Genomic DNA, 12,744 nt, shown 5'->3' on the forward strand with positions numbered 1-12,744 from the left:
TCTGAAATGGAATTGATTAGATGGATGGATGGATGGATGGATGGATGGATGGATGGTCAGTCTTAGGTCAGAATCATTGCCACACAAATCTAGAACTTAATTATTTTCTATGGGATTTATTTAGTGCAGTTAGATCTCAAGCGCACAGGTAAATATCCTGACAGGTTCATACCAAAGGTATATTTAGATCTCCTGGGATATACAGCCCTGAGCTGGCTATGAAGCAGGTGCTCAATAAGGCTCTGGTATTGCACCAATGACCACCTGCTCAATCCTCCTCACTTAATTCAGAACAGCTATTCCTCACCTGTGGTCCAGAAGGGTGACATAGCCAACCCATTTGTTCTTTTGCACATGTTTAGGCTGGCTTAAAGACCATCACCACCCTCATTCCTGGTCCTTCCCAAAGTGGTATGCTTCACAGAGGATTTTAGTACTGCATGACTAATGGGATGAGCTGGGATGTGGAGACCAGGAGGCACAGGTTTAAATTCTGCCTGTATCGTCTGTTTGGGAAAGTCATATAACCCTCTCTCTGAGCCTCAGTTTCCCATGCCATCTACCAGGCAGAGGCTGTTAGGATGAGATCAGTTAAAGTCTATAGCACACACAGCAGAGTGTGGAGGCAGTGCAAATACAAATCAATACACTGCTTTGTATTTCAGGATATTTTTGTATCAAGTTTCCAAACTGATCCAGTCCAACTCTCTCACTTTAGAGATGGAAAAAGTGAGGCCTGGGGATGAGAATTGCTTTGCCCAAAGTCACACAGTGTGATGCAAACAGAGTCAGAATTAGGATCCTAAAACCCCCAACTCCTAAAACACTCTGTGTTTTCAAACTCTTAGCAAATATAGAAGTCTTTCTGCAAATTAAAACTTACAAAATAGCTCAATATACTAAACAAGTAACAAGCCAAGCCTGCCTTGATTACTGATGCCCTTTTTACTTACCTCCCTTCTGCCCCATGGTGGCAATCCAAGGACACCTCCTCATCACCTTTAAACTCTCCCCAACCCCACATTTGAGTAATTGAAGACTCAATCCACCTGAAACCTCAGGGCCAGTAAATGAATCACGGCAGGTCTTATCATTAGATGGATTCTCTCCTCACCAGACCACCTAGGGGTTTTCAAGTCCCTGCAATTCCCAGAGGACTTGAACTTTCTCACGCATCCATCTCTACTGGGAACCATTAAGCTGACATCACCATTCTCCACACTTCATAAATGATTCTAACATCTGGAAATGGGAACCACCTGCAAGTGCCTTAGCCAGAGATCACCTTATCACAAAAGGGTATGGAAACTCAAGTTCAGGTGAGATGAGAAAGGCATTCCATAAAATGCCACCAAGGCCAAAGATTAATCATTGGGGGCTAAAAGTATGTAGAGAAAGAATGTTCCAGTCAGAAGATTTGGACTTGAATCCCAGCTCTGCCACTTTCTAACTGGAATGGTAGTTAACCTCTCTGAACTTCAATAGAACAGTGGATATTAAGAAAATCAATTTCAGTCATTTTTAGGTTCAAATCCTGGTTCTGCTGCATACTTATTGAGTCACTTTGGGTGAGCTGATGAATCTCTATTAGCTTTAGTTTTTACAAATACAGAAAAAGAAAAAAAACTACTTTATAAGGTTGCCGTTAGGATTCAAAGAGATAATCTGCATCAAATACTTATTTCAGTGCCTTGCCTGAGTTAAGCAGAATGACTTAACCACAACTGAATCAATAAAATGGGATCAAGCTTCCTGAGACTTGCTGCAAAAAATCAAATACAACAACCGTGATGAGCAGGGTGCCTGGTACCAATAGATTCAATAAATGGAATCCTCTGCTATTATGAGTAATCGCTCCTCAACGCTATGCACTTACCTCTTTTAGCCACAGAAGCTTCGGGGCCTGCATTTCCACGGACATCACGCCCCCAACGTACTGCAGGACACTGTGCTTGGTTTCGTTGATCCTGTGGACCTGATTGACCGCCCGGTGGTCCAGCCACATGATGATGTTTCGATGAGAATCCCCTAACGAAAACAAGGGAGATGAGGACACAGGTGCATCCTTATCCTTCTAATTCAAGGGGGCACTTATGGATTCCCAAGGGCAAAAATCTGCACAACTGCTTGTATAATTTCACACATCAACAAGAAACAAGTGAAAGGACCACCACCAACACTGACTAGGTACATCCTACCCATATCTCGGACCCTTGAAGAGACGTGCTCTTTGAATATAGTCCCAGGGTTAAACGTCTAAAGGAAAAACCAGTCAAGATCCACCAATTAATTATATTACCATTCATTCTCTCTCAACTTTTCCCCTTCCTTTCCTATCTCACCTATTCTAGAAAAACTTTTCTGGGTACATACTCAAGAAAAGAGCCAATGAAATAAGCCTAAAACAATACTTCAGCTTTTTAAGGTATGTCTCCTTGAAATATGGACAAATATTTTAGGTATAATATCATATACATTTACATAATGGCTTTTATTTGCCTATATTCTCACTTCCTCTAGTCACTCTAATTAAAATTAGTTAATTTAAGTGTTTTTCCTCACTCGGTTGGTTTGTTTGGTGGGGTGGGAAGCACTGGAATTTTTTTTCCATTCTGGAACCAGGCAGACCTAATGGGGAACGTTCTTTCAGTATAGGCAGAAATACTGAGAAAGTTATTTAATTTTTCTTAGCCTAAGTGTCCTTATCTGCAAAATGTAACATATAAGGATTAACTGAGATTTTTCATTCATTGAACAAAAGATAATGTGCATAAAGGATATGGCAAGTACTTGTCACATAGTAGGCCCTCAAGAGGAATAAATCACAGGAAACAGAATTTAAAATCAGCTGGAAAAGGAGCATGGGCAGTGCCCCTCACATCCTACCTCTACCATCCTGCAGCCCACAGAGAAACTAGTTGCCCCTTTCCCCCTTCCCCAGACTCTGCTAATTCATCCTGCACTGATGGGCAAGCCAGTATTCTTTTCACAGTCCTCTGCTTCCTCTGATGGCAACACGCAGAGAACAGCAAGGAATATACCTGGGAGATTATAAATGGGGAAGATAAAAGGGACTCAAGAGTAATTGAGATAGGCACTTCACATGTTATTTTATTTACTGGCAAAATAACTGCAGCAATTATATAATTTTGCTAATATGAGTGTTTATAAAGCTGCACATGTGCGTTTGTGTGTGTGTGTCCCAAGCCTTGTGCTGAACCTCTTGCACACATCGTCTCATTTAATCCTTAAAACAACTCTGAGATCTAGGCCGTTTTCAACGACAATCTGACTCCGAGATTGAAGATATGCCTACTACCTCACAGCTGGGAAAAGCACAAAGTGTTCTTTGAAAGTAGATCTGTGCAGAGAATGGATAAATAAATTAGTAAAACCAATTTAAACTCGAGCTACACACATCAACATGAATAATGACACCAGCTGGGGTATTTTTAAACACAGTATATATTGTTTGTTGTTGTGGGTATACACACATGTGGTAAAAGCACAGAAGAAATGTGTTTGTGAACACCAGCTATGGCAGAACCATTACCTGCTGGGCAGAGGGATGGGGGAGGGGGAGGGCATGGACTGAAGCTTCAAGTGGTTCTTTCTTTAAAAAAAATAAAAGGACTTGTGGCAAATGTGGCAAAACCTCATCTGTTTATCCTCATACATACATAGGAGGCTGTTATCTTACTTTCCTTACTCTTCCATATATTTGAAAAAGAATTTTTAAAACTTACCAAAAAAAGTCAGCCTAAGGACACATCTAAATTAGGTCATCATTGTAATGAGTCAAGGACTCACTCATTGGTTTGCCTGCCTGGAGAGATTTCAGGTCCCACAAAAACTCCTCAAACAACAGTAATACATTTAAAATAAGAGAGAGTACATGAAACCTTCCATAGGTACATCTAAGATTTTGTTTAAACAGCTGAGTGATTCTACTGTATGACAAAACTCTTAAAGCTCTGGTTCTAGTTTCACATTAGAATCTCCTGGGATAGCTTTAAAAATACTGATGTCCAGGTCCTATTCCAGAACCATCACGGAATCAGACTGTGGGTATGTGGGCACACATTCATAAACACACACACACACAATGTGGGTGTGTGGGTGTTGGGGGGGACAATATCTGCATTGCATCTTAAATATTGTATAGAATCTGTCTGCAGCTACTTCAAGACAAAAACACCTGTTGCTAAACTTTCTACTGTAAAGACAGACCGATCAGCCACTACTACCTCTACATGAAGAGGCTCTCAGAATGACCCACTGAGCATTGTGTAGAATCAATTACTTTATTATATCTATTATGATTATTAATTAACAATGTTCATTACAGACAACAACCTGGAAGTTGATCTTTTTTTCAGTGCCTGTAGAAAATCACAAATAAACGACTCCACTGAAAGTTCCTTTCATCTTTTATCAAGCATCTGCTACATGCCAGGCACAGGGCTGGGTGCTGGGATACCAAGAAGAATGTGCCACAGTCTCTGCCCTTACGGAACACGTGGGTAAATGGAAAAACGTCTGTATGGAGTGATGACAGAAGTCCTGGACATGGTACAGAGAGAAGGAAGAGCACAGAGAAGCCCCCAGTTAGCCGAGCCCGAGGCTGCACAGGGGGCTTCCAAGACGCAGGAAAGCTTTAGGTTAATTCTGAAAATGACTGGCCACTGGATAAGCAGGTGAAGAAAGAGTGAGGGAGGAGGGGCTACACAATAGAAACAGCACGTGAAACCAAGAGAGCACAGACCCATAAAGGCATCATATTTTAAGAGAACTGGAAATAATCTGGTAGAGCAGAATTAGGGTTACATAGTCAGTTTACCTTAGGGCAGATTATTTATCCCTGCACTCATTCAATTAATACTGTCAACACCTCACAGGAGGTGTTCCAGGGGTACTTGAAGGAAATGACTGTGAATCAGAAAACCATCTAAATATTAGGTTTCTGTTACAGAGTAGCCTAGGTAGTAACTTCCTCCCTGACCCTAGATTATCTCCCTTGGTTCCTCTCCCTCCCAAGAGCTCCTGTGGCTGGAATGATTCACCCAGTCATGGTCTGAGCTAGGTGGGTTGCAGAGGTAGGAAGCACACAGCAATGGCACCTCTGTCCAACCCAGCACTGGTCTGATCTTGAAAAGGAAGAAAGACCAAACAAGAAAAGGCAAACAATGAGACTATTTTATCATGTAGGTCAGTGTTCTCAAACTAGTGCACTTAATTTCCTTGGGATTTTTTTTTCTTTTCCTTTTTCTTTTTGGTTACCATCGAAAGAAAGTAAGTTTTGCTGGTCTTATGGGTTTGGTTTTAATGGTGATGGTTAATTTCCTGACCCCACTCCCTGCTCTTCACAATTACTCCAATTAACCAGTCAAGAATGGGTCATTATCAGGTAAACAGAAGTCTTTAAAGACCCTCTTAATTCATCCTTAAAATCTGAATTTCATTTTCTAGTACAGGCTAATCCATTGCCATTAAAATCTAACCTTAATAGAACCTGTTGAAAGGCAAGAAACTGATGAGGGCACCTGCAGCTGGATGCATTTGATGAATGGGTACATTTTAACCTTTTAGGTGGAATACAGTTTTTTCAACACTTATAATTCAGGCTGCAACCTAGGTAACACTTTTAATAGGAGAACTGTCAACAGGAGGCAATGCTCTCTACAATGAGAAAAAAGATGGCATCCGGGAGGGTGCTGGTATAAGCAGGTTTAACAAGGAACTCTTCCTCTACTTCAGATGTTCTTATTCCTAATGTTTTAGTTGTCCATTCATCTGCACCCAGTAATTCTCCACATATTAGAATTATCGAGAAAACTTTAAAAACACTGATGCCCTAGCCTCACCCCAAGCCAACTAAATACAAACCCTGGGGGTAAGGCTCATGAATTGGAAATCTTAAAAGATCTCCAGTTGATTCTAATGTGCTAACCAGAGTTAAAAACCATATGTTTTAGCAGATTAGAAGGTACAGAGTCCTTGGAACTTAGGGCTCTTAACATCTAAAGTCCCATCCAAAATGAGAATTCCTCCCACAGCATCCCTAACAGACCATCACCTGACCGCTACTTAAAACAAGCCAACAAAGAAGTGCTGGCAGCCTCCCCAAGCAGCCCACTCTGTGGTTGGAGAGGGCTTGCTGCTGCTGAGCTGAGGTCTGTAGGTTCAGTCCCATTCCTTGGGTCTCTGCTCTCTGAAGTGGTCTAGACGGGGGCTGCCCTGCCCTCCTGGGCTGGAACAATGCCAGCTGAGCCAGTGGTCAGCCACTGAGAACAAGGACGACTCATATTCGTCTCTGAAGCCCCAACACTTAATCAGACAGGGATTGGCACACAGGGGGTGCTAGTTAATGTGGCATAAATAGAAAAACGTGTGTGTGTGTGTGTGTGTGTGTGTGTGTGTGTGTGTAAAAGATGGTCACCATTACCACTGTGCTCTAATCATTCATCCATTTGCATACTTTTGCAGGGCATGTCATTTATAAAAATCACTGTTCCATGCATTAGGTCCATAGGAGTAAGTAAGACACATTCTCCTAACTTAAGGAATTCATAATCGGACTTAAGAAACTTTTCTGAGCATTCAGGCGTCCGGCTCTCACTTAATTCTCACAGCAAAGCTACTGTTTCATTATTCCAATTCTTTCAGAGGAGAAACCAAGCCATGCAGACGTTAAGTGACTCACTCAAGGTGTCACAGCTCAGCAGCAGCAGGGCTAAGATCTGGGACTGCCTGACTCCAATGCCAGGGTGTCCCAGTGTGCCCCAGTATCCATAGCCGCCAATTAAGAAAGGTGCTGCTACAGCAGTGTCCACTACCAAGGATTCTTTAATACAGCCTCGCCCAAAACATGCTTGTGATACCTATGTTGGCAACAACCGACTGAAAATGCAGAGTCACACTCCTTTAGATGGAGCCTGCAATTTCCAGTGCACCATAGTCTCCACTGCTCCCAAATGTCTGCCACTCATCAAAAGGTTAAATGTCAGTTGAATTTTATCTCTGCACATGTGCTGTTGTTTTTCTCAAATCTGGCACACTGTATTCATTTACATTACCTATCTGACTTTTGGGTTTGCAACCTTGGTGCTAGCACTACTGGCTAGAGTATCCCAAAAGGGACACATTCTCACCACCCATGAGAAATTTCTGACAGTGGATAAAAGTTGACACTTACATTTGAAACGGCTCATTACAGTACTCATGAGTGTAATGAGAGAGTGTAATGAGAGTGTATTAGAACAACGTCATTAAATGTGAATGTCTTTGGTCTGGCTGTTGAAAATAGAGAGACCATTTGTTTCCAGCTTTTGTGTGATATATGGTCCTGTCTGTCTTATTCTGTTTCCTTTAAGTGAACTTGATTCACCCACTCAAATGAATGTTGTGGAGGAGCTTCATATGCAAAGCAGTTTCAGGCACAGACAACACTCCCTTCCTTGAAAAGGCCCAAGGCTACTCAGTCTCAGCTAATGATCCCGTGCTCACCCTACATCAGATTTTCTGGTGTGGCTCCTGTGCACTACGGAGCCAAGTCTCTTCCTAATCCACCTAATCCCAATGTCACCCCTCTCCTACTAACTGCTGTCCAAGCTTTAACCTCTAGGGACATGATTTTGGGGCTCCATGCTCCACCTGTAAATCTCACTAACAGTGATAACACTTGATATCATGCTCCACCTGGGCCCCGGCCAGTATCCCACCACCAAGAAAAGAGAGAGAAATGGTCCTACCTTCATGATTCACTGGTAAAGGATGAAACTGCTTATCCAAAACAACCAGAGAACACGTGGCATCAAACCCAAGCCCTCGAATTTGGTTTAAATCAATCCCTTGTACAACTTTCTGTTTTAAAAACAAATAAAAAAAAACAAATTAAAATACAGGCTTTTAAAAGACTGAAAACAGTTATGACTAGAAGGAAATGAATGGCAGAATAAAGTATTTACAACAGAAAACAAATAAAAGTTCAATGTCACTAAAATATCAGAAGATCCTATAAATTAATTTAAAAGACAACCAATCTAACTAGAAATTAAGCAAAGGACATGACAAGTCACTTCATAAAATAAAAAGAAATAGTCAAAGAGTATATAAAAAGATTCCCAACTCCACTAAAATTAAATAAATGCAAATAAAAATATCCCAATCTTTGTTTTTCTTATTGGCAAAAATTTTAAAAATTAAGAGTATATAGTAGTGGCAAGACAGGGAGAAGTGGACCTTCTTTTACATTATCCTAACAGTGTGATAATTTAGTACAAATTTTAAAGAATATAGTATAGTATTTACTAAAATTAAAAAATGCATAACTTTTGACCCAGCAATCCTACCTCTAGGAACCTATCTTAGTGAATTATTAGCATGAGTAAGTAAAATTACATATAAACCAAGGTTAACTGTTTAAGAATATACCTAAAAATTGGAAAAATTATTTTTATTAAATAAATTATGGTATACCTGTAAAACAGAATTTTCTACAGTCATTAAAAATGAAGAGATGGGGGCTTCCCTGGTGGCACAGTGGTTGAGAGTCCGCCTGCCGAAGCAGGGGACACGGGTTCGTGCCCCGGTCCGGGAAGATACCACATGCCACGGAGCGGCTAGGCCCGTGAGCCATGGCCACTGAGCCTGTGTGTCCGGAGCCCGTGCTCCGCAACAGGAGAGGCCAGAACAGTGAGAGGCCCACGTACCGCCAAAAAAAAAAAAAAAAAAAAAAAGAAGAGATAGAGAAGTATCTTCTGGGCGTGATAGTATGAAGAGGTTGGCAAATCTTCTTAGCAAAATAAAAGCATGAAACTGAACAACATCATCAAAAACAACCATTTTGGGGCTATGGAACTTGGCCAAAGCTACATAAGAAACTGAGAAACAGTCTTTCTTGAAAAATAAAATTGCACCTAAAACATTCCCACAAAACAACAACTCTAGGACCAGATGGATTCATTGGGAAGCTCTGTGAAACATTCAAAGAATAAACAATACCACTCCTATACAAATTTGTTTAGGATATAGTGAAGGAGAGAACATTTTCCAACATTTCATGGCCAGTACTACCCTGATACCAAAGCCAAACAAAGATATCAAATGAAAAGGACACTGTAGACCAATAACTGCCATGAACGTAAGTGTAAAAATCCTTAACAAAATATTAACAAACCAATATTGCAACATATAAAACATTCATTTTTCACCATGACCATGTGGGGTTACCCCAGGAATGCAAGAGTCGTTCAATATCCATAAATGAATTAATGTATAACATATACTAATAGAATAAAGTACAAACACCAAATGATCATCTCAACAGATGCAAAAAATAAATAAAAAATAAAAATCACTCAATAAACCAAGATAGAAGGGACTTTCTACAACCTGATAAACAGCATCTACAAAAACCTATACAAATCAAATGTTCACCATGGTTTAACCAAATGTTGAAACCAAGTGTGTTATATCCATACAACAGTATAGTACTCAGAAAGAGTACTATCTGTGCAACCACATGAATGAACCTTAAAAACATTACGCTAAGTGAAAGAAGTCTGACACAAAAGAAGGCATGTTGTACGATTCCATTTATGTGAAATTTCTAGAAAGGAATAACTATAAAGACAGAAAACAGTTATCTATGACTGGGGCTGGGAACTGACTACAAACAGGCATAAGGGAACTTTTGGGGGGTAACAGAACTATTCTAAAATTGAATTATGGTGATGATTGCACAATGTGTAAATTTAATAAAAATCACTGAATTATACATTTACAATGGATATTTTATGGTATGTAAATTATACCTCAAGCTGTTAAATATGTTTTTTACAAAGTTGAGCTATAAAAGATGAAATGGAAATACATCCATGATATATTAATAAGGTACAAAAAAAACAAAAAAAATATACAACAAACTGATAATAGTGGTTGCCTCTGAGAACAGAAACGACAGCTGGAGGAGATGGGAGATTTTTCACTTTGTCATGTAATTTTTTAAGCTGGAGAATAACAGATTTATTGATGAATTCTATTTTTTAATTTTTGTTTCTATGGTTTCCTTTTGTGAAAAAGCATGAGTGATCATACTCATTAACATTTCCTGCCAACTTAAAACATGACAATAACCTTTTAAATACCACAAAAGTCGACTCAAATGTGTCCATCACCATTTAAAATGCTCAAGTCGGGCTTCCCTGGTGGCGCAGTGGTTGAGAGTCCGCCTGCCGATGCAGGGGACACGGGTTCGTGCCCCGGTCCGGGAAGATCCCACATGCCACATGCCGTGGAGCGGCTGGCCCGTGAGCCATGGCCGCTGAGCCTGTGCGTCCGGAGCCTGTGCTCCGCAACGGGAGAGGCCACAACAGTGAGAGGCCCACGTACCACAAAAATAATAATAATAATAAAATAAAATAAAATGCTCAAGTCTTCTTTTTTCCTGTTTTGGAATGTTGGACTTGTCATTTAGGATTCTGTTTCTTACTATTTAATGGGTTCTTCAAATAAGAGCTACACACAATTATTACATATTTTTCAACAAAGAAAAGCATTAATTTTTTTCAAATAATAACAACAATAAATTATAAAATGTCACCATATATTGAGCACCTATGGAGTGTCAGGTACTTTACAAACATCATCTTATTTAATCCTTACAAAACCCACTGAGGAAACATTTAGTATTTCCATTTCATAAAAAAATAAGTGGAAGACTGGGGAGGGAAGGGAACAGCAAGTGGGCTCCAAAGATTGAGAATTTGAACTTAATCCTGTCGTACAGCCAGTCGATGGCAGAGCCAGAATTCAAACTCAGAGCCTGTGTTCTTCCTACTCCACCATACTGCCTGCCTGCCCAAGAGACTCACCCTGCAGAGAGGGCATGTGCTCTATGCAAGAACATCGCTAGTCAGCCATCTGTGATGCCTGGCAATACCTCTGCTCCACATCACCAGGTGAATGCCCCGTACACCTTTACCACACTGATCCATCAAGTCTTAGAAGAATGTGAGCCGCAAACCCAAGTGCCTGTCAGCATGGCCTCATGACAATGACCCACAAAGACCTGGTTTCAAATCCTAGCTCTGTCACTCTGGCTATGTGACCCAGGGCATGTTACACAATTCCAGCCATTCTAATCACCCCCTTGCCTTGCTGGATCATGTCTCTGTAGCATTTATAAGCATGGCCTCCTCTACCTGGAATGTCCTTCCAACTTGGCTTGGAAATCTCTGGGTAGTGGCTAAGATCAATGGTACTGGGTGCAGACGCCCTGAGTTTGAACCTGGCTCTGCCACCGACCAGTCACGTGACTTTGGGAAGCCAGAAAACCAGTTTCCTTGGTTACACAAAGCTATTACTTAGACCTACATCTCCTAATGACGTTATGAGAATTCAGCAAAATAAGGTGTGATTAGCCCAACATCTGGCATTTGGTGCACAATAAGTAGCAGCCATTATTTGAGGAAATTAGCTGCTTCCAATCTTCTTTGAACTCATGGAGCATCAATCTAACAATCAACAAGCCAGCCCTAACTTCTACCTACCCTGCAGCCCTATTGGTCTCTGTGCCCAGAGAGTGCATGCCTGACTTGGGCAAGCCCACCCCACATAGGCCTGCAATTAGTCAAGAGAGGAACTGGGAGGGAACACATAGAAGATGCAGTAAAACTCAATACCACAAGGCAGCTTTGGAGTAGAAACAAGCATGCGCTACAGTGTCAAAAGAGCCACCTTCTGGTTCCAACTCCACCACTTCCGGATCAGGTAATCTTGCACTAATCTCATCACCTTTCTGAGCCTCAGGTTCCTGAGAGAGAGAGAACTCCTAGGTAAGGATCAAGACCGTCAATTAGTTTGAAGGTACTCTGGAACCGATAAACCTTTGTAGGAAATATGAAGGATGGAAAACTCACTCGATGCCTTACTAACTGTGTTCATGGAATCTTTCTGATGTATGAAGCATAGCATGCTCTGTGTGTCATGTAAGCACATATAAAATGACAGGATAAACAACTGAAAAGTTTGGATAAACTCAAATCCTCCTAAGAATTATGGTGGGAGTGACTTTCCAGTAGAAGCAAAGAAAATATTCTCTACAATCTACTTTATGAATCCCCTCGAAGACCTACAGAGTTCTATATTCTAACCATGGCCTTTCAGCCTCAAAAGTGCAGTGCCTCCATCTCTAAAACGGAAACCTATCACAAGGAACTGGAGGAATAACTGTGACATGCATTTAAACCTGATTTGGTTAGGCAGCCACTGTCATTTCCCCAGCCTTATATGGAAATGCCTTATGACCATGCTCATCAGGCTTATCATGAGGACCCCCTCCACTCCCCAACCCCACCCCCATCTAAATCATCTCAGAGAGATGGCTGTCAGGGTCACACTACCCAGAAGGCCCCTGGGACTTGACCTGCTGACCTGAGGATTCTTTTTTATATGCTCATTAATGGAAGAAGAAAGCAGGCTAGTAAACTCACCCCAACAGCTTGGCATCAAGGGAATTTCCTCGGCTAGAGAGAAAGCACATTGCTCTGCTAAAGAATTTCCAGAGAAGGAGACTTCTGCAACTTCATTCGGTAACCTGGTCCATGTCTTGCAACTGTCAACTCGTAGCTATGGGGCAGCAAACAAATGTTTGGGGAAGGGATTGTGCATCGCTTTGTTCTGACTGTGGGAACCAGTTCAATTCTGCATGTGTTTTAAATCAGCAGGCTGTGCCTTACTGGG

The 12,744-nt window shown here is 41.1% G+C and overlaps 1 protein-coding gene across 8 annotated transcripts in view; it reads right to left on the bottom strand.

Moving 5' to 3' along the window:
* FGGY (FGGY carbohydrate kinase domain containing) overlaps positions 1-12,744 on the bottom strand; it is a 432,084-nt gene that overhangs the window by 391,940 nt on the left and 27,400 nt on the right. For 7 of the 8 annotated variants that reach the window (XM_029226879.1, XM_029226872.1, XM_029226868.1 and 4 more), the window contains exons 3-4: positions 7,752-7,863; positions 1,877-2,028 (exon numbers count right to left, since the gene is read on the bottom strand). In XM_029226879.1, the coding sequence (XP_029082712.1) occupies positions 1,877-2,028; positions 7,752-7,863 (264 nt within the window). The remainder of the gene's footprint in view (positions 1-1,876; positions 2,029-7,751; positions 7,864-12,744) is intronic. The other variant, XM_029226874.1, reaches the window with a different exon arrangement.

Source organism: Monodon monoceros, unplaced genomic scaffold, assembly GCF_005190385.1.
Source record: "Monodon monoceros isolate NGI ecotype Baffin Bay Population unplaced genomic scaffold, NGI_Narwhal_1 Super_Scaffold_18, whole genome shotgun sequence".
NCBI lineage: Eukaryota > Metazoa > Chordata > Mammalia > Artiodactyla > Monodontidae > Monodon > Monodon monoceros.